Source organism: Petaurus breviceps, unplaced genomic scaffold, assembly GCF_028583685.1.
Source record: "Petaurus breviceps papuanus isolate PSGF00001 unplaced genomic scaffold, PetGlider_PUasm1.0 90919, whole genome shotgun sequence".
NCBI lineage: Eukaryota > Metazoa > Chordata > Mammalia > Diprotodontia > Petauridae > Petaurus > Petaurus breviceps.
The window spans coordinates 8320944-8340013 of NW_027187378.1; the positions used below are offsets into that span (position 1 = coordinate 8320944).

At 37.9% G+C, this 19070-nt stretch overlaps 1 protein-coding gene and 1 pseudogene across 1 annotated transcript in view; both read right to left on the reverse strand.

Annotated features, from left to right (window-relative positions):
- Positions 1 to 2350: 2350 nt before the first annotated feature.
- LOC138152170 (cytochrome b-like) lies at positions 2351 to 12502 on the reverse strand (annotated as a pseudogene).
- Positions 12503 to 15406: 2904 nt separating this feature from the next.
- KIF16B (kinesin family member 16B) overlaps positions 15407 to 19070 on the reverse strand; it is a 401835-nt gene continuing 398171 nt past the window's right edge. Inside the window, exon 28 of the mRNA XM_069075448.1 lies at positions 15407 to 18625. Within this exon, the coding sequence (XP_068931549.1) occupies positions 18603 to 18625 (23 nt within the window). The 3' untranslated portion in view covers positions 15407 to 18602. The remainder of the gene's footprint in view (positions 18626 to 19070) is intronic.

The window sequence follows — 19070 nt, forward strand, 5'->3', positions numbered from 1 at the left end:
GAAGTCCCTCTGGCCAGTGACTGGTTAGGCCTGCCCTGAGGGTAAAACCTCTGCCTTGGCTCCCAGAGCTGGGCTCGGCTCCCAGAGCACTGCGCTGGCCACTTCCTGCCGGCCTGCTGGGCTGTCCTCAGTGGGAGGTTAGCTTCTCCATGTCATTTTGTGGGTTCTGTAGCTACAAAGATTCTTCAGAGTCACCTTTTATATGAATCAGAGGAGGTGGAAGCCTGAGCCACGCAGAAGTCCTGTTTCTACTCTGTCATCTTGAGTCCACCCCCTATTGATTTAATTATTTCTAGTTAGGGGAAAAGGGAACTTTTGGATTAAAATTGAAATAGGAATATTTATTCACTTTATGGGAAATTTAGAATTAAAATTTGTCAAACAAAAATATGTTGTGATACTATAGAAAATATGCCTACAGGGAAATTTGTGAAAGGTATGAAGTTCATGAATAAGTTCATCTACAATAAACTATGTTGAGACTGCATGGTCACAACTGAGTGATAGCATCCCTAAAATTAAAGGGGGAAAAAACCCCTACGAAATAGAAGGAAGATCAGTTATGTCACCAGCACTTGTGGTAGCTATCTGATGCCAGAATCACTGCAAGTTTAGATGCTCCCAGATGATGGTTCATCTTTTAAGGAGACAGATCTTTCAAGGAAAGATAACTGGTCTCATGGAAGATACTAAATTAAGAGATCCTAGGACGAAGAGATACACTAGTGGATGAGATTAGTTTAATTGTATACACCTAATATGTATAGTATATATAAATCATAAAAATAATGAAAGGATATTTGTAAGATGGCTATAAGTATTCTATTATGCTAATTATTATATTATTAATATATTATGCTAATTATTTTATTATGTTATCAATATTACATTATATGCTAGTGGACTAAAATTAATGAGCTGCTTAAATAAAATAATTTTTGCTTCGGATTTGCAGGTATAATATGGCAAAAGTTTGGATTGTTGTTTGGCCATCTGGATAAACTGAAAATCAAAAAGTCATTTCTAAAGTGTTATCCAAAAATTTTTAGTGCAGTTTTATGCTATCCTGTAGAGAATATCTACTTTTGCTACTGCTGGTAAGAATTGAAGTTTTCTTCCCAATGAAGTCCTTGTGTCCTAAAAAGACATGTTCCTCTGTAACTGGCTTATGAGGCCATCATTTTTATTAATTGCTGGGTCTATTCATTTGAGTAGATTATTTTTCACATGCCCTGTAGAAAATGTATGAATAATTAATTTAAGAAATTACAAAAAGAAGTAGGGACATGAAACAAGGGTATTCACTAGGAAGGACCATGACTGACAATGGGAAATGGGGCAGAAATCACATTTTAATCAGACACAGAGGGCATGGGGGCAAAAAGCCCCCAAAGGCCTCTAGAAACATGTGATAAAAGATGGATGGAGGTAGATGATGTGGCGATAGGAGATGGAATGGTGAAGGAAGGGAGGAAGCATGAAGAAGCAGAGTGGGAGAGGGAGGGGCACAGAATAATGACTCATATTAGTAACCATGTGTTAGAGTTAGGAGCATTCAGCAACATGTACTCAAATAGAGATGGAAGAGTATGCTGGAGTTAGGGTTTGGGGGTCTGATTTTATAGGTTTTTGGAGGAACAGACTCTTATCTATACCACCTTGGGGTGAGCTCATTATCATATCCAAATTATCTCAAAGTTGTTGGTAAAGCTTTAAAGTTAATACGTCCACATCATTTCAAAATTATCAGCACATTTTGGTGTTCTGTTGACCTTACTGTGGATGCCTGGAACTTGTCTGGGATTTACATATCATAGGACCAAAAGGGCCTGAAAGCAGTGCCAAGATGGCTTGTGCTCACTCAAGATCTATTATCAGGATGTGAATTTTGGTTAATACATGATATGATTTGTAAATTGTGTTCCTTTGACCTTTGGGACAGTTTGCACATGACTTCTAGTTTCCTCTTTGCAATCTTATTTCCTTTCATTGCTCCTTTTTACTGGCTATTTATAAACTTATTATACTAGAATTATTTACTAAATTATACTAGAGGAGGGGGCAATCAGGGGGACCAGAAAAAGATACACTTTTAATATATGAGAATAACAATGTGAGAAGTAGAGAAGTGATGTAAGTTGGCCAATAACAATGAATGGGTGTTGAAGAGGTTGACTTTCAATTCATGTTAGTGTTAATTGACTTTTAACATGGAGAAAAGATATTGTGTGAAAAGTAGAATATTAGGCTTTTTTGCTTAGAGGGATAAGAAGAGAGAAGCTAGTAGGGGTAAGACTCCACTTAATTTATTAGGAATTGAACTGAGGATTGCCTATGCAAAGAAATAAGACTATTCTGGTTTAATGTGGCATGGAGTGTTTAATGGGTTAGCTGGTGAAAAGTTATCTGGGTCACCTGAGGTCAGATAAGAATATGGCTAATGTAAGGTGGATTAAAGGTAGTAGGATTAGTACTAAAGGGATCTCTAATGAAGTAACAGAGATAGAAAATGATCACATTTGAATTTGAGTCAATATTGAATGGGTTATTAGATATTGCTTCATGTAGGAACAGTAGGTGAATGGCTGTGAGGGTGACAATTATAAATGGTAGAATAAAGTGAAAGGCAAAAAAAATCATGTGAAAGTGACTTTATCTATGGAGAAACCACCCCAAATATATAGTACAAGAATGGTCTTGATATATGGGACAGCTGAGCATAACTTTGTAATGACTGTTGCATCTCAAAAGGATATTTGTTCTCTTGAAATGTACATTCCCTTGAAAGGTAGTAGCTATTCCCGCAAAGAGTAAAACAGAGCCAATATTTCAAGTCTGTTCAAATAGGTGGGAGCCATTTAAATGGTTGTCCTACATGGGGATATAGGCATATAAAAATAGTGAGGCTCCACTGTCATGGAGGTTAGAAATAAGTCACGGATAGTTAACATTTCAGTAGAGAGGAGTCACTGAAGAGAAGGTGGTTATTGTATCTGAGACATGATATATGGCAAGAAATAGGCCAGTGGGGATTTGGATAATAAGTCATTTCCTAATAAAGATCCAATTTTTTTTTTCCAAGCAGAGATGCTTGATAGCGATGTGGATCAATGGAAGGAGGATTTATTTTGCAGATATTGGTCACTGGTTTCTATAGTTGAAATACAATGGTTTTTCATACAATAGGTAATAGTTATAATCCATACTAAAATTAATGATGACAACAGTAATTTTATTACTTTTCTCTTTTCCTTGTTTCTGAATTTGTAGTTTCTGTTTCAAAACCTTCTACAATACACAGTTGACTAAAATCTTATTACAGGGGTGGTGATCTAGGGTAGGGCTTCTTAAACTTTTTCCACTCTCTACCCCTTCACACTTCTTAAACTGTGGGTTTTGACCCCATATGGGATCTTGACCCACAGTTTAAGAAGTGCTGGTCTATGGTGTGTTCCTGTGGTAAATTTGGTAGATTTGGATAAGTAGACTGAGGAAGGTCAATGACGGGAAAAAAACAAGGCTGCAATATTGAAATCTGATTTTTTGTTCTATGGTTACCAGTAGTCTACTAGGTGGTGCAATGGATAGAGTATTAGACCTGGAATCAGGAAGATAAGTTCAAATCTGGCCTCAGGTATTTACTACCTGTGTGACCTGGAAAGTCACTTAGCCTGTGTTTGCCTCAGTTTCTTCATTTATAAAATGGGGATAACAGTAGTACTTACCTTCCAAGAATGTTTTGAAGATAAAATAAGACATCTATAAAGTGTTTTGCAAACATTGAAGAATTATTTACCTATTTCCAACATGACTGACATCCAAGAAGTGGCAGAAGAATTTTTTTTTATTCAGACCACCAAAGTTTCCTCCACTGAAAGACCTTGGCTACTGTCCATAACTCAGTCTTAAGAGAGCTGTCTGGGACAGCAAGAGGTTAAATGCCCATTGTCACATAGCTAATACATGACAGATTTGGACTTGACCTCAGGTCTTCTTGAGTGCAAGATTGGCTGTCCAGTCCGTGATACTACATCGTTTTATATAGCATAAGGAACAGCACAGAATCACAAAATTTTGAAGTCATGGTATTACTACTGTCTCTTTTTAAAAATTTTGTTTCCTGTGAACTTCTAGGTATCTCAAGTACTAGAATCTCTTCTTTCTTTGTAGCTGGTATTTAATCTGGTAAATATGTATAAGTATTCTCTCTCCTATGCCTTTTAAAGTCCTTTTGATTAGATTTGCAAGATACCCAGCAAATATGTACACGTGCCCTTGTTAGATATACTCCATCCCTCATGAGAAGTCTGTCATAATTGTATTTTAAACCTAGTTCAGAAGTCTAAATCCCATCTGGGGATATCACTTTCTTAGACAGTTCAGTCATTAGACCTTTTTTCCCCCCTTCTGCATTCTTTAACTGTAATGGGAAATGGGAAAATACAGTCTGTAACCTGGATACTCTTTAATTTCTTGCTCAGGACTTCATAATCTTTGGCAAAACTGTCAGTTTCCTTCTGGTAGCATCATTTGTGCCCATATAAATCACAAGAAGTGAATATCAGAAAGCAGTAGACATCTCTGTTGTCATTACTGGATTGATAACTAGCTACCTCAGTACCCCTGTGTGGGAATCACCAACCATGACCACTCTTGGCTTTTTCCTCTGACATTTACTGAGCAATCTCTCACCTAACAGCTTCTGTGGTTCTTGTTGCTGTTCAGTTGTTTTCAGTCAAGTCCGACTCTCCATGAACCCATTTGGGGTTTTCTTGGCAAAGATACTGGAGTGGTTTGTCATTTCCTTCTCCAGCTTATTTTACAGATGAGAAAACTTCTCCTTATTCTACTCAGTATATCTTATCTTTCATTCTTCCCATAACCTTCTCCCATAGGGACTGGAAATAGTCCAGAAAAGTAGATGGCTCATTCATTGAGTACTGAAGTATTTTCTTCAGAATCTAGCATTGTGTAGATATTTAATAGAGTTTGTTGAATTGTTAGTTATTTTCAGTAAAAAACTAGCATTTCCTTGATTTTGTAATTCAAGTTCTACTGTTTATAATTTCCATTAATTCCTCCCTTATTCAAGAGTTGACAGATTCCCCAGAATTTCAGAATTTGGAGAAGCCTTTGAGAGCAGTTATCAAGTCTTTTTCTACCCCTCTGTTTGAATATCAATTTCTTGCTCATTAGCTGAGGAAAAGATGAAAATTAAATTAGCTACTTTTATATTAGAAGTTTGGGTTTCTAAAAAAAGATAGTGGATGAGTTTGAAGGTATGAGAGCTTAAATGAAGTTTTTGAGCTATCTGTGCTGCTCAATTATCCATGTCCTTATCTCCTTTCCCTAGGAACAAAAGATGGGCTACATTTCTGATGCTGATTAAGTGACTGCTAATTAATATGATTTAAAATGATTTTTAAAAAGTGACCCTTTTACAAGAAACTAGGAAATGGATAGAGTCAACTTCTCTCTATATAAACCTTAGTTTCAATTGATTTTTCTTTAATCAATACATATAGTTTTGGTACTCTCATCAGAGAAATGGGTTTGCCAGTGTGGTTTTCAAAGGAAGTGTAAAAACTGTGAAATGGCTTCCGACACCTCCTCTGTAAATAAAATGACTTTTTTCCCCTGATAAGATACAGTCTCAATCATATAACATCTCATACTCTGAAGTGTGATTTCTAGCCATCCGTATGAGGAAACTTAATGAAAAAGAATGATTTTTTTAAAGGACTTAGGCAGCATTCAGTATACTGAGCTGGCTAGAGGGTTGAAACACTAAAAGAATGCTCAAGGAAAATAGATACCAAATATTTTAAGTTCATTTATTTTCTTCCAAGGTTTTATTTTTACAAAAAGGTGTTACTTGGTTTTATTATAAGGCTTTCCTATGAATCTGAGGATCATTTCTATGAAATCTTGGGATTCTTTCTCTAAAACAGGGACTCTTTTTGTCATGTTTCAGTTAGAATCCCCTCTCATACTATATGCCATTTACTTGCATATATCTTATTTGTATATAATACCAGCTATGTGGATAGGGTGCTGAATCTGGAGTTAAGAAGACATGAATTTCAAATATGGCCTTAGACACTAGTTGTGTGACCCTGGGCAAACAACTTAAACTCTTTCCACACATCTGTAAAATAAGGATAATAATAATACTTACCTTCCATGGTTGTTGTGAGGATAAAATGAAATGTTTTTAAAGTGTTTTGAAAACCTATAGCTATACAAATGCTAACTATTATCAATAACAATAATTTTAAATTTTTACATTTTCAAATTACATGTAAAATAATTTTAAATTTCATCTTTTAAAATGTTGAGTTCCAAATTCTGTCCCTCTCTCCCTCCCCTCCACTGTACCTGAGATGGTGAGCAATTTGATATATATTCTACATGTGAAGTTAAGCAAAACATATTTCCATATTAGCCATGTTGCAAAAAAAAAAAAATACCTAAAACAACCCCAACAAACCAAACAAACAAAAAACAACCAAAAACTCAAACTCAAGAAAAATAAAGTAGAAAAGTAAGTTCAATCTGCATTGTAACTTCATCAATTCTTTCTCTGGTGGTAGATATCATTTTTCATAAGTCCTTTGGAATTGTCTTGCTGAGAAGAGCTAAGTGAGCAACAGTTTGTCGTTATATAAAATTGCTATTACATGTACAATGTTCTCCTAGTTCTGTTCATTTCACTTTGCATCAGTTCATGTAAGTCCAGGTTTTTCTGAAATCTGCCTGCTCATCATTTCTTATAACACAATAGTATTCCATTACATCCATATACCACAACTTGTTCATCCATTTCCCAATTGATGGACATCATCTCAATTTCAACTCTTCATCACCACAAAAAGAACTGCTATAAATAATCTTATAGATATATTACCATTTCCCTTTTCTTTTTGGGCTATTGCTGGGTCAAAAGGTATTCACAGAATTTTATTAAAACATAGTTTTAAATTGCTCTCCAGAATGGTTGGGTCAGTCCACAACTCTACCAAATGTGTATTAATGTCCAATTTTTTCCCACATTTTCCTTTTCTGTCATACTAGCCAATCTGGTAGGTGTGAGGTGGTACCTCATAGCTGTTTTAATTTGTGTTTCTCTAATCAATAGAGACTTACAGTATTTTTATATGACTACAGATAGCTTTGATTTCTTCATCTGAATACTGCCTATCCACACCCTTTGACCATTTGTCAATTGGGGAGTGATCCTTATTCTTATAAATTTGATTCAGTTCTCTACATATTTGGAAAATGAGGCCTTTATCAGAGAAACTTGCTGTAAAAATGTTTCCCCCAGTTTTCTGCTTCCCTTCTAATTTTGGTTGCACTGATTTTGTTTGTGCAAACCCTTTTTAATTTAATGTAATCAAAATGATCCATTTTATATCCCATAATGCTATTTTTTTGTTTGGTCATAAATTCTTCTCTAATTCACAGATCTGACAGGTAATATTCCCTGTTCCCCTAATATGCTTATGGTGTCACTTCTATGTCTGTCATGTACCCATTTTGACATTATTTTGGTAAATTATTACTGAACATAGATGTGTGAATGTTGTCTCCATTAGATTGGGGGTGTTCTTTAGTATTAAATTATTTAGTTATCAATTAATTTTTAATCTATGCTTCAGAAGCCCTTTATTGAATGCAATTTTCATTACATTATGGTTAGAAAAAAGCATTTAATATTTTGGCTGTTCTGTATTTGTGATTTTTTAAGGCTCAAATTTTGGTAAAGGTGCCACACAGCTGAGAAATAGGTGTATTCATTTGTATTCCCATTCAATATTCTCTAGAGGTCCATTGTATCTAATTTTCTAAAATTCTATTCAGCTTTTTAATTTCTTTTTTGTTTATTTTATGGTCAGATTTATCTGGGTCTAAAAGGTATAAATTAGAGGTTCTCTATTATTATAGTTTTACCATCTATTTTTTCCTGTGACATTTAATTTTTCCTTTAAGTATCATTTCTGTGCCATTTAGTGCATATATGTTCAGTATTGACTCACTGTTTATATGTTCAGAACTGTTATTCATTGTCTGCATTAATATTGATTTTTATTGTCTATAGTACCTCTTAGGAAAATGCAGTTTACCTCTTTATTTCCTTTAATCAGGATTATGTTTGCTTTTGCTTTCATGGTCGCTACTCCTGCTTTCTAACTCCAGTTGAAGCAGAATAAATTCTGATCTAGCCCCTTATATTAATTCTGTATGCATCTTTCTGTTTTAATTGTGTTTCTTGTAAGTAATATATTCTTGGATTCTGGTTTCTAATCCATTCTGCTATCTCTTTCCATTTTGTGAGTTCATCCCATTCACATTCACTGGTATGACTGCTAATTTTGTATTCCTCTCTAGCCTATTCTTTTATATTTATCTTTGTCTTTTTCACCCTATCCCCTCCTTTCATATTGCTTGGCCTTCCTCACAACCTCCTCTGTTGTATAGACTCTTCCTTGTGTACTCCATTTTTGTGAAGTTGTTTTCCTTAATCTTTTTCTTCCTTCCCCTGTCACAGTGCATTCCTCTTCCCTACCCTTCCAATTCTTCTTCTACAATCATTAATATATAACAGGATTGCTCCCATGCCCTCTGTATAATCAGCCTCCCTAAAAATCCTGAATGATGATAAAGTTCTGAGGGGCTGTATGGATTGTCTTTCCATATGAGAATGTAAACAATTTAGTTTTGTTTAGTCCCTTATGATTTCTCAGTCATGTTTTTTATTGATGTCTGTTTTGTTTTTATGTTTCTCTTGGGTCCTGTGTTTGAATGTCCCAATTTTCATTCAGCTCTAGTATTTTTATCAGGAATGCTTGAAAGTCCTCTATTTCATTAAGTATTAAGTTTTTCCCTTGAAGGATTATACTCTGTTTGGCTGGGTAAGTTATTCTTGTTTGTAAACTGAGAGTTTGGAATATCATATTAAGCTCCCAATTTTTTTACATAGTGGCTGCTAAATCTTGTGTTATCCCAACTCTGGCTCTGTAGTACTTGATTTTTTTTTTTTTAAAGCAATCAGGGTTAATTAACTTGCTCAAGGTTACACGGCCAGTTATTTCTGGGTGTGGTGCTGAGTGTCTGAGCCCGGGATTCGATCTCCAGGTCGTCCCAACACTGGAGCCGGTGCTCTTACTCGCTGAGCCACCTGGCCGCCCCTAAGCAATTGGGGTTAAGTAACTTGCTCAAGGTTACACGGCCAGGTGTTTCTGGGTGGGTGCTAAGTGTCGGAGCCCGGGATTCGATCTCCAGGTCTTCTCAACACTGGAGCCGGTGCTCTTACTTGCTGTGCTACCTGGCCGCCCCAATTTTTTTTCTTTCTGACTTCTTGTAGTATTTTTCTTTGATATAGAAATATGGATTTTGGTTATAATATTTCTAGGAGTCTTCATTTTACGATTTCTTCTATTTGGCCAATTTTAAGTTTTGAGGAGTTTTACTTACCATATTATTTCTCTTTTCATATCTTTCTTCCACAGTTCCCATTTGGTTTTTAATATCTTTAACTCTTATGGGAGTTCTTGTTGGCTTGTGTCCAATCTACACGTTTCTTTAAATCTTTGCTTGTAGATGTTTTCAGGTAATTATCTTCTGTGTTGTGTGTCTTAAGTTTTCATCATCACCACAGCAGCTCTTTATGCTCAGGATCTTTTTCATTTGTTCATTTTTTTTTTTCAGCCTATATCTTGACTTTGAACTTTGTTAGTGCTGGGTTCTCTGCATTTGGCAAGGGGGAGGGGGTAGTGGGGCTGAACTGGACCTTTGATGACCTTTTTTGGCTTTCATAGCTCTGATTGGAGGCCTGAAAGCTTCCAGTGGTTCCAGAGTCTTCTGAAAGTTCCTGACCCAAGTTTAGGTATGTTGGCTTGTACAGGATTGAGTTTCAGTGGACTGTTTTTGGACTCAGTCACTGTTAGTCTTCTGGGAGGCTCTGCAGGTTTGGGGCAATAGTTATTGGCTCCCCTATGGCATGAGATCCCTTCCCTGATTATTCCACTGCAGGCTTAAAAGCTGGGCTAAAGGCTAGAACTGGGTTCCTGTTGCTTGGCTCATGCTCAGAACCAACGACTACATTTTCAGAACTTATTCCTTGCTCAGTACATAGCAAGAGCGGTCCTTCCTTCCAACTGCCCTGGATCCATGATCCAGAACTGGATAATGGAACACAGAGCTGCCAGATGGTGCCAGTTCAGGTATCGCCTGGGATCTCCTTCTGCCCCAGTGCTTCCTGTCCTGGTACTCTGTCTTAGCTCTCTTCATTCCTTGGGTACCAGAATGCTTTCCTACCTGCTACTGCCTCTGGTGCACCTAAGCCAGCTCCCACCCCAGTATCTACAGACCTGTTTTCCTAAGTTGCACCAAAATAAAAAAAAAATTACTCACTGTGATTTTTCCCCCTTGGCTTTCCTGATCAGAGTTTAGTCTTGTACATTTTCTAGACTGTGTGGCAGTATGCTGGTAATTCTTCTCATTCCACCATCTTGACTCTATACTGCTTTTTGGGCTTTCTTCTGAGCCTTCTTCTCCACCCTTGGGACATAGTGCCTTATAGGACATGGGTATCTTAAGCTGGTTTCTGGTGGTTCTGGGGAGTGCTGATGGCTTGGAAGTCTCAATATAGGCACTGATTTGCTAGTGAATTCCCTTTTCTATTGCTTGTAGGCTTCTGACTGACTTGTGCAGATGTGAGGAAGAAAAAGTCACTTTCTAAAGTATCTCATTGAATTTCTTGATTATTTTTTTGTTTGGTATATAATTCTTATGTTTTTACTGGAGTAGATGTATGGGAGCTGGGCTGCCTGCCTGCCTCCATTTAGGACACCATCTGGGTTACCATTTACATTGTATTTTGTTGGAGACTGATACACTGAAGGGGTACTAAAGGAAAACATACTGGAGTTGTATTTATGATGCAAGGATCCAGTCAGCCAAGACCATAGCTTTTAACTTATTTTATTTGACTGGAAGAATGAGACAAAGGAAAACATGTTAGAGTTTCATCGAATTTTTCTGAACTCTTATTCTAATGCTCAATGGACAATATTTTACTTGGATGTTGAAGAATGCCTCAATGATGAGAAGTCTGTTGGGAAGAGACCACGAGATCATTAACTTCTAATGTGGTTATCCATTGTCAGTGACAAATATTGCATAATGACACTAATTATAATCAATTCAACAAACATTTATTATTCTCATCTGCATGATAGCTGAAAATGGTTGTCATGACAACAGGATAGCGGTTACAACCTTTAGTTGAAGAATTCAAACTTGGTGTATCTTCCTTCTATCACGGGATTGCCTGAGTTTCATAAGGTTCTATGCTTTACTTTATGAAAGAGAGACATGTTCCTGCCCTAGTGCTCTGTCTTGTATCTCTGTTTCCTGGAGTCTCTGATGAAATCAAAACAAATAACACACAGAGTGCAAATGAAGTTGTGCGTGGTGGGTAACAGCAGGCTGCAAAATAACCAGTGAGAGACTTCAAAGAACAGAAATAAAAGATGTCAATAGAAAGATGTACGATAGAAAGAGAAGATGAGCTGATCATATGAATGGAAGGGATGACAGACAGGTGGACGATCTGAGGGCTCCATTGGTACCAACCCGTCAGCAGGAAATAAGGAGGGCCTCCATCACATTATGTTGGCCGCCATCTGGCAAACCTGTACAAGAACTCAGACAAGAGGACTGAATAGGATGGGCAAACATGGACAGGTAGTGATATGCATGATTGGAAGGAATACTCAAATTTATGAGATCACAGACACTTGTGAATATTAGTATCTTCTGAGTACATTCCACTCAGTGTGCCCAATGCAGAAACTTTTATATAGCAGGTATTTAATAATATGGACTCAACTTATGATTGCATCTGAACTGCCAGTCAGGTAACTCTCTCTCTCTCTCTCTCTCTCTGAAGTCAGATCAGCAGCTTCTCGGTAACTTGTATTCTTAGACAGTTGCCTGAGACATTGAGAAGTTAAGTGATTTACCTAGGGTCACTAAATGGCAATAAATGCCAGAGGTGAGTCTTCCTGTCTCTGGGTCCAGCTCTCCATCCATCATTTATCATCATCATTATCTTCAATTCAATTCAATAAACATTTATTAAATACCATGTGCTAGGCACTGTGCTAAGTGCTGGGGATACAAATAAGAAAAAGAAAATCTCTCCCCTCAAGTAGCTTATAATCTAACAAGAGAAAACAGCACACAAAAGGAAGCTGAAAGAAGGAGGGGAAATCTTGTTCAGTGGAGCTGAAAGCAGGTAGAGCTGCAGATGGAGAGCAGAGTTGGATATCCAAAGTCTACCCTCTATACAGGAAAGCTTTGGGAGGAGTTTGGTATGCCACTCTCCAGTCCTCCAATAAGAGGGGAAAGGAGCCCGAGGGAGATGATATTCAAGGTTTGAGGTAGCAGGGCCAGGATGAGATTAAAAATGATCAGTTTACCCTGAAAACGGCATCTTGTTCCTCTGAGATGATTTGTTATCATTAAGAAATGATAGCTAGCAAATATATGAAACTTTAAAGTTTGCAAAGCACTTTGAAAATATAGTCTCATTTGATCTTCACAAAAATCCTGAGAGGTAGGTGCTATTACTTATCCGCCCACCCATCTCCCCTTTTCAGACGAGGAAACTTGAGGTAGAGAGAAGTTAAGTGACTTGCTAATTAACATTTAAGGCAAGCCTCTAAATAAATATTTAATTAATTGAATTCATGAAAGGTAGAAAAGCAGATTAGAAATTTTAATCTATTAGAATTCTAATCTATGAGACCAGAATTATCTATTATCTTTTAAAATTCCAACAGATTAGAAATTAGCAACAAATTAGAAATTCCAATTCGGTTAACTAGTTATATATATTTATATATATTTGAGCACATTATACCACCTCTGGACCTTAGATCTTTTCTATGTAAATTGAAAGCACCTGCTTAGACAATCTCTAAGCCCTTTTCAGGACAAAGACTCTACAATTTTATGTATACAAGGCAGTTGCAGCATCCTTGTATATTAGGTACATTCTTATGCAAAGGATGAGTGACAGTGGAAATCCATGTCTCTTTGTTGGGCTGGGTTAATATGGAGCAATTACAAGCATCCTAAACATCTTCATTCATTCAACAAGTACTTATTAAGGGCTTACCATGCAGCAGTTGCTCAACTAGGTTCCAGGGATACAGATGCAAAAACACAAAAAATCTATACTCTCAGCAAACTTACAATCTACTGGGAGCATGCAACATGTACATTAAGAAGACTAACATTGGCCTTTATCATTTATTTATTGATCTATGTATAATCAATTGATTTTGTCCTGTAACTGCTTTTGTCTGGTAATACTTAAGTCATCCTTCTTTGAACTTAGTTTAGAATTCAGCTTCATTTTAAAAATCCAGTTGTCCTGCTAATCACTGATCTATTCTTGCCATAAGGAATTTTGCTAACCTTGGAGAATGTGTGTGAAAACTAAGGGAATCAGGCCTGATAACTTCTACCAAGCTATCCTTCAAGGATATCTGGTTTGCTGCCCAAAAGTCTGAGTCACTATCTTGCCCTGGACTCAAACAAAAAGCACTTCTTAATTCTCATGGGGGGTAGAGGGGTGGGAGGGTGTGATGTTGCTAGTCCCTATTACCAAACTTCCAACCAATCATGTTGTTTCTTGTGTCTCAGCTCTGTAATCAATCATATTGCCCTCACTCCTATGAAGTCATCTCCCCAGTTATGTTCTGTGTTCTATTCTCCCCAAAACCTATAGAAGGAAATTGTCCTTTGGTTCAGGGTCTTTGCCATTAATGGAGGCAATCCACTGACCCATTTATTGGCAGGCAGCATGCTGCTGTTAATAAAAGTTATCTTGTGCAGAATTTTGCTTCACTTTACTCTTTTGTTAAAACTGCAAACACAACATATAGCAGTAGATATAAAAGTACATACAAATTAAATATGAATAGGAAGTGGGATTAGTGATGACCAAAAAGATTAAGAAAGCCTTCTTGTTCCCTGCCCCTAATCTTAGACTTAAAAGAAGCTACAGGTTCTAATAGATAAAGAGGAGGAGGAAGAAGGTTCCAGGCAGAAGAAAAGCCTCTAAAGTCAAGGAGATGGGAGATGGAACGTCAAATAGGAGGAACAACAAATAGGTCAGGTTTGTCTGGAACACAAAATCTAGGAAGGGAAGTAATATGGAAAAAAAAAAATGGAAAGTTAGGCTAAACTCTGATTATGAACTGCTCTATATGTTAGAGGCAATAAGAACTACTGAAGATTTTACAGTGTTAAGAGTCATTGTGCACAACTCATTAGCAGACAGTTGCAAAGGCTGTGGCACTGAGGTTCTTTTTTAGTGACTATAAGCAGCAGACAGGGCACCTTGACATGCATCTATCTGGGGTATAATTGTGCTGTGGAGACCAATGCCCCAGGCACAGTATAGTAGAAAGAGTACCAGTCTTAGGAGTCAGAAAACTTGGCTTCAATCCCCAGTTTTGCTCCTTACTGTATTACCTTGGGTAAATTATAACCTCTTAGTTTTATCATATATAAAATGAGAATGATGATAATACTTGCATTTTCTTACCTCACAGGATCTGTTGTGAAGAAAGCTCTGTGTAAATATGAAAGCACCATATAAACATGAGCTCTTAAAGAATGATAAAACCCTATACATGGCACCAGCAAAATAGAGACAATGCCTCTGTGTGGAAAGTGTAGGGAAATGAATGAATTGATGAATGAAAAAGCATTAATGCTTACTAGGTGCCAAACAATGCACTAAGCACATGGTGGAGTTGGGGGGCTCAGGGGTCAGGGAGAAGTCAGATAGTCCTTGCTCTCAAGGAGCTCATGTTCTAACTGGAGAAGACAATACAGACATAAAAGAACTGCATGATGCATGGCAAGGTCCAGGAATCCTTATGTTACATCAGTGGCCAGATGACGAAGCTAAGGGACTACAGGGCATGGAGGGAAGGCAGATGGAAGGCCTAGGGGACCTTCAGATGCAATCAATGGCAGGGCAGATGGCCGGGCAGTCCTCCATTTCACTGGAAGGAATACAGTTGATGGCTCCCACTTCATCTAGACTGTGAGTAGTAAAGCAGCTTGGATGAGTTCTAGGACAGCAGGGCCAGCGGAGATGGAAGACAGGGGAGGTGGGGCACCTCTGATGGTGGTGGCCTCTTCTGATTTTTTTTTTTCAGTCATACCTGCTTAAACAGGTAGCTATTCTTCAAATAAAGGAGGTGATATACAGTCCATGCTAACAATCCTGGTTCATGTTAGGAAGTTCCTCAGCTAAGGGTTTCTCTATACTAAAAATAATCCATGTATTATTTTGAACACTCTACCATCTTATTAAAAGGTACCAAGATCCCCTGATGAATTTAAACAAGGCTTTTCCCACTTATCTGTAGAGGATAAAGATACAATATTTTTTAAAATGACCACAAAATCTAGGTCCTACTCTTGCTTGAAGCATGTTTTGTTATTGTTGTTGTTTTTGTGTGTTTTTCCCCCTCACACTGTGTATTTAGGACTCACAAAACAACACAAATTAGACCTGTGAGCACATTTATGACTCCCAGGTACTGATGCCCTCCTCCACCCCCCCTCCTCCACTCCCCTTTTTTGGACATCTCACTTTTAATGCTATAGGCTTATACCCCATTACTAAGCAGTAAAGCAAATGTATTTCTGAGATGAGTCAATACCTTTTAGAAAGCTGTAGTTTCATAAAAGAAATGCTCTTTGTGATCCATTTTTCCAACATTTCTCCTATCAGTAATGGACTGTTCTTTTGGAGAGTAGCTAAAGGAGAGGGATGGAGCTGAAGCATGGGTACCAAACCTTTTAGTTGTGCTTGCTGGAGCAGCTCATGGATGCAATTAGAGAATGCTTCTGAAAGATGTAAGACTGTTGAACACTATAGAATCGTTATGTGAATAGTTTTGAAAATATTTATTAACTTAACCACACATAAAGATGCATAACACAATGAGAAAAAATAAAGGCCGGGTAAATCATTGAAGATAATGAAAATGTGCCCTGTGTCCATACTACCATTACTTTTGTTTATTCTCTTCCTCCCAATTTAAGCTACAGAGAAAGGCTACTCTCAATTGCCTAACACTTTGCCTTGGATGATGCCACACAATCATCCTCTTAAAACTAAGTAGGTTAGGCTTTTCTTTCTCAGTGTTAGTGGCTTACATTTTCCTACATCCCATTTCTGTGGCAACCTGTACCTCCCCACCCCATTCCCCAAATTAGTGGAGATGAAAGAGTTTGGCTTTTTAACTCACTATTCCAAAATCCACGGTGGCTCTTTCAAACCTTTTCATCCATCCTCAAAACTCCCATGGTTCCCCCCCCCCCTCAGCTGAGAAACTCTGCTTCATACTTTACAGAAAAAAAAATTGAGTGCATTTGCCATGAGCTCTCTTCCCTCCTCTTCCTCATCTTCTAGTACTCAGATACGTGCCTTCTACCACTATTTCCTTTGCCCTTGTCTCACAGATGAAGTACCTTTACTCTTTACCAATGCTAACCCTTCTAATTGTTCAAGTAATCTCATTCCATCCCATCTCCTCCAACATAATGAGCCTCCTCTGTCATCCTCTGTCACTTACTTACAATCTCCTTTAGTTTACTGGCTCATTCCCTACCGCCGACAGATATGCCCACATCTTCCCCATCCTAAAAAATGTCTCCCTTGATCCTTCCTTCCCTGCCATCATCCTTTACCTCTTCTGCCCTTCATAGCCAAACTCCTTCAAGAGACCATCTACAATAGGTGCCTCTACTTTCTCTCCTTCCACTCTCCTTGACCTTGTACAGTCTGGGGGCCCAGCCCTATCACTCCACTGAAACTATTCTCTCAATGATCTCTTAGTTGCCAAATTCAATGGCCTTTTCTCGATCCTTATTCTCCTTGACCTCTCTGCAGCCTTTGGTGGATCATTCTCCTCCTTGACACTCATCTTCTGTCTAGGTTTTCAGGATGCTACTTTCTCCTTGTTCTCATACCACTTTATCTGACTGCTCCTTCTGTCTCCTTTGCTGGATCAAGATCATGCCCTCTAACTTTAGGTGCCCCTTGGTGTTCTGTTTTTATACTATTTCCCTTCGTGAGCTCATCAGCTCCCATGGATTTAATTACCATTTCCATGCTGATGACTCTCAAATCTACCTATCTTGCCCTGAACTAATTCTCTGTTACCTCCAATCTCATATCTTTACTGCCTTTCAGACATCTCAAACTGGCTGTCCAGTAGACATCTTTAACTTCCTATGTTCAAAATGAAGCTCATTATATTTCCCCTTGAGAGCTTCCTACCCTCCTATGTTCCCTATTATTATAGAAGGCAACACCATTCTCCTAGTCCCCTGAGGCTTGCAAACAAAAAGCCATCCTCTCACCACTCCATCATCCCATACAATGTTTCCAAGGCCTTTTGATTTTACCTTTGCAACATCTCTTTAATATACCCTGTTCTCTCCTCTGATACTGCCACCATTCAGGCAGGTCTTCATCACCTCACATCTGGACTGACCTATTGCTGAGTCTGCCTGCCTTAAGTCTCTCCTGGTTAAATGTGAAACAAAACTTGTCTGCTACCTGTACTGAGCTGCTTTATCTGGGGGCCCAGCCCTTTCAATTAAGAATTAGAAGGTATCTTTTGCCCAGGCAGGACCAGGACACTTATAGGCTACCGCTCTAAAAAGTGACTGTTCTATGGAAGAAATGGTGTGCCCCTCACACGACTTGGCTGTGGATCTCTATAAGCACACGGGCTAAGGCCCTGGTGTCTATATTACCACCCAATACTTGCTCTTGGGTAGGAAAATTTTTAATTAATCAATTAATAAAATCTCTTAAGTGCCTGTTATATGTCAGGCACTGTATGAAGCATTGGGGATACAAAAAGAGGCAAAAGACAGTGTTCCAGACATGAAGGAGAGTCAGAGAAAAAGCCCAGAGCCAAGAGATGAAGGGTCTTGTTCATGGAACAATGAGGAGGCCAGTGTCACTGGATCAAGAGTGCGTGACAGCAGAGTAAGATGTAAGAAAACAGGAAAAGTAGGAAGAGGATACTTTATTAAGGGTTTTGAATGCCAAACAGAGCATTTTATATTGGTCTTAGAGGTAAAAGGAGGCTGCTAGAGTTTATTAAGGGGTGTGTGTGTGAGAGACATGACTGTACTCATACTTTAGGGGCTGAAAATACTCTACATGGGCTTTTAAATTTTTTTTAACAAGGTGCCACCCATCTATATATCAAAATCATTCAAAATTCCTTGAAATATAGAATAAGAAAAAAATCCTGTTAAGTGAATTCTTGATCATAAACACTGGGCATAAACAACATGAAAGAGGAAGGTAAATCCTTGCCAAAGATTTGTCCCTGTAAAGAAGGAGCTCTAGTGCAATGTCCAAGTTGAAGGTAAGACTCCCTGTGGAGGGGAAGTCCCTAAAATGCTCCCTAAGATGCAGAGGAAATTGCACTAATTGATCGAAGTCCTGGAACACTGAAGAACTTTCTTGAAGAGATCACTCAAAGGAGTTTGACTTGACCACCTATAGAGTAAATACCAAATGAATAAAGAATGTCTTTTTTCTTGGTTATAACACACATTTAGATGCACATCCCATAAAGCTTATCTATCAATATGAAAAATTGAATAAATTAATGAAAAGTATGTATTTATTAAGTACCTATTCATCAAGCACTGTTCTAAGTACTGGGAATACAGATATAAAATGGAGATAGTGCCTGCCCTCAGAGGGCTTACATTCTAGTAGGGGAGGTAACATACTTAAGGAAGTGGTGATCAGGGAAGAGTGTTTTGGTTTGAAAATTTTCAGGGATGTTGAATGCGGTCAAGGAGAGTAGATACATCTTTTCAAGTAGCAATGAAGAGCAGTTTTGATTTGATTATAGTTCTAAAACTAAAAGGTGGTATCTTGGGGGTGCAGACTAGCTCTCCAGAAGATGGCTGAGGAATAAAATGAGGCATAACTG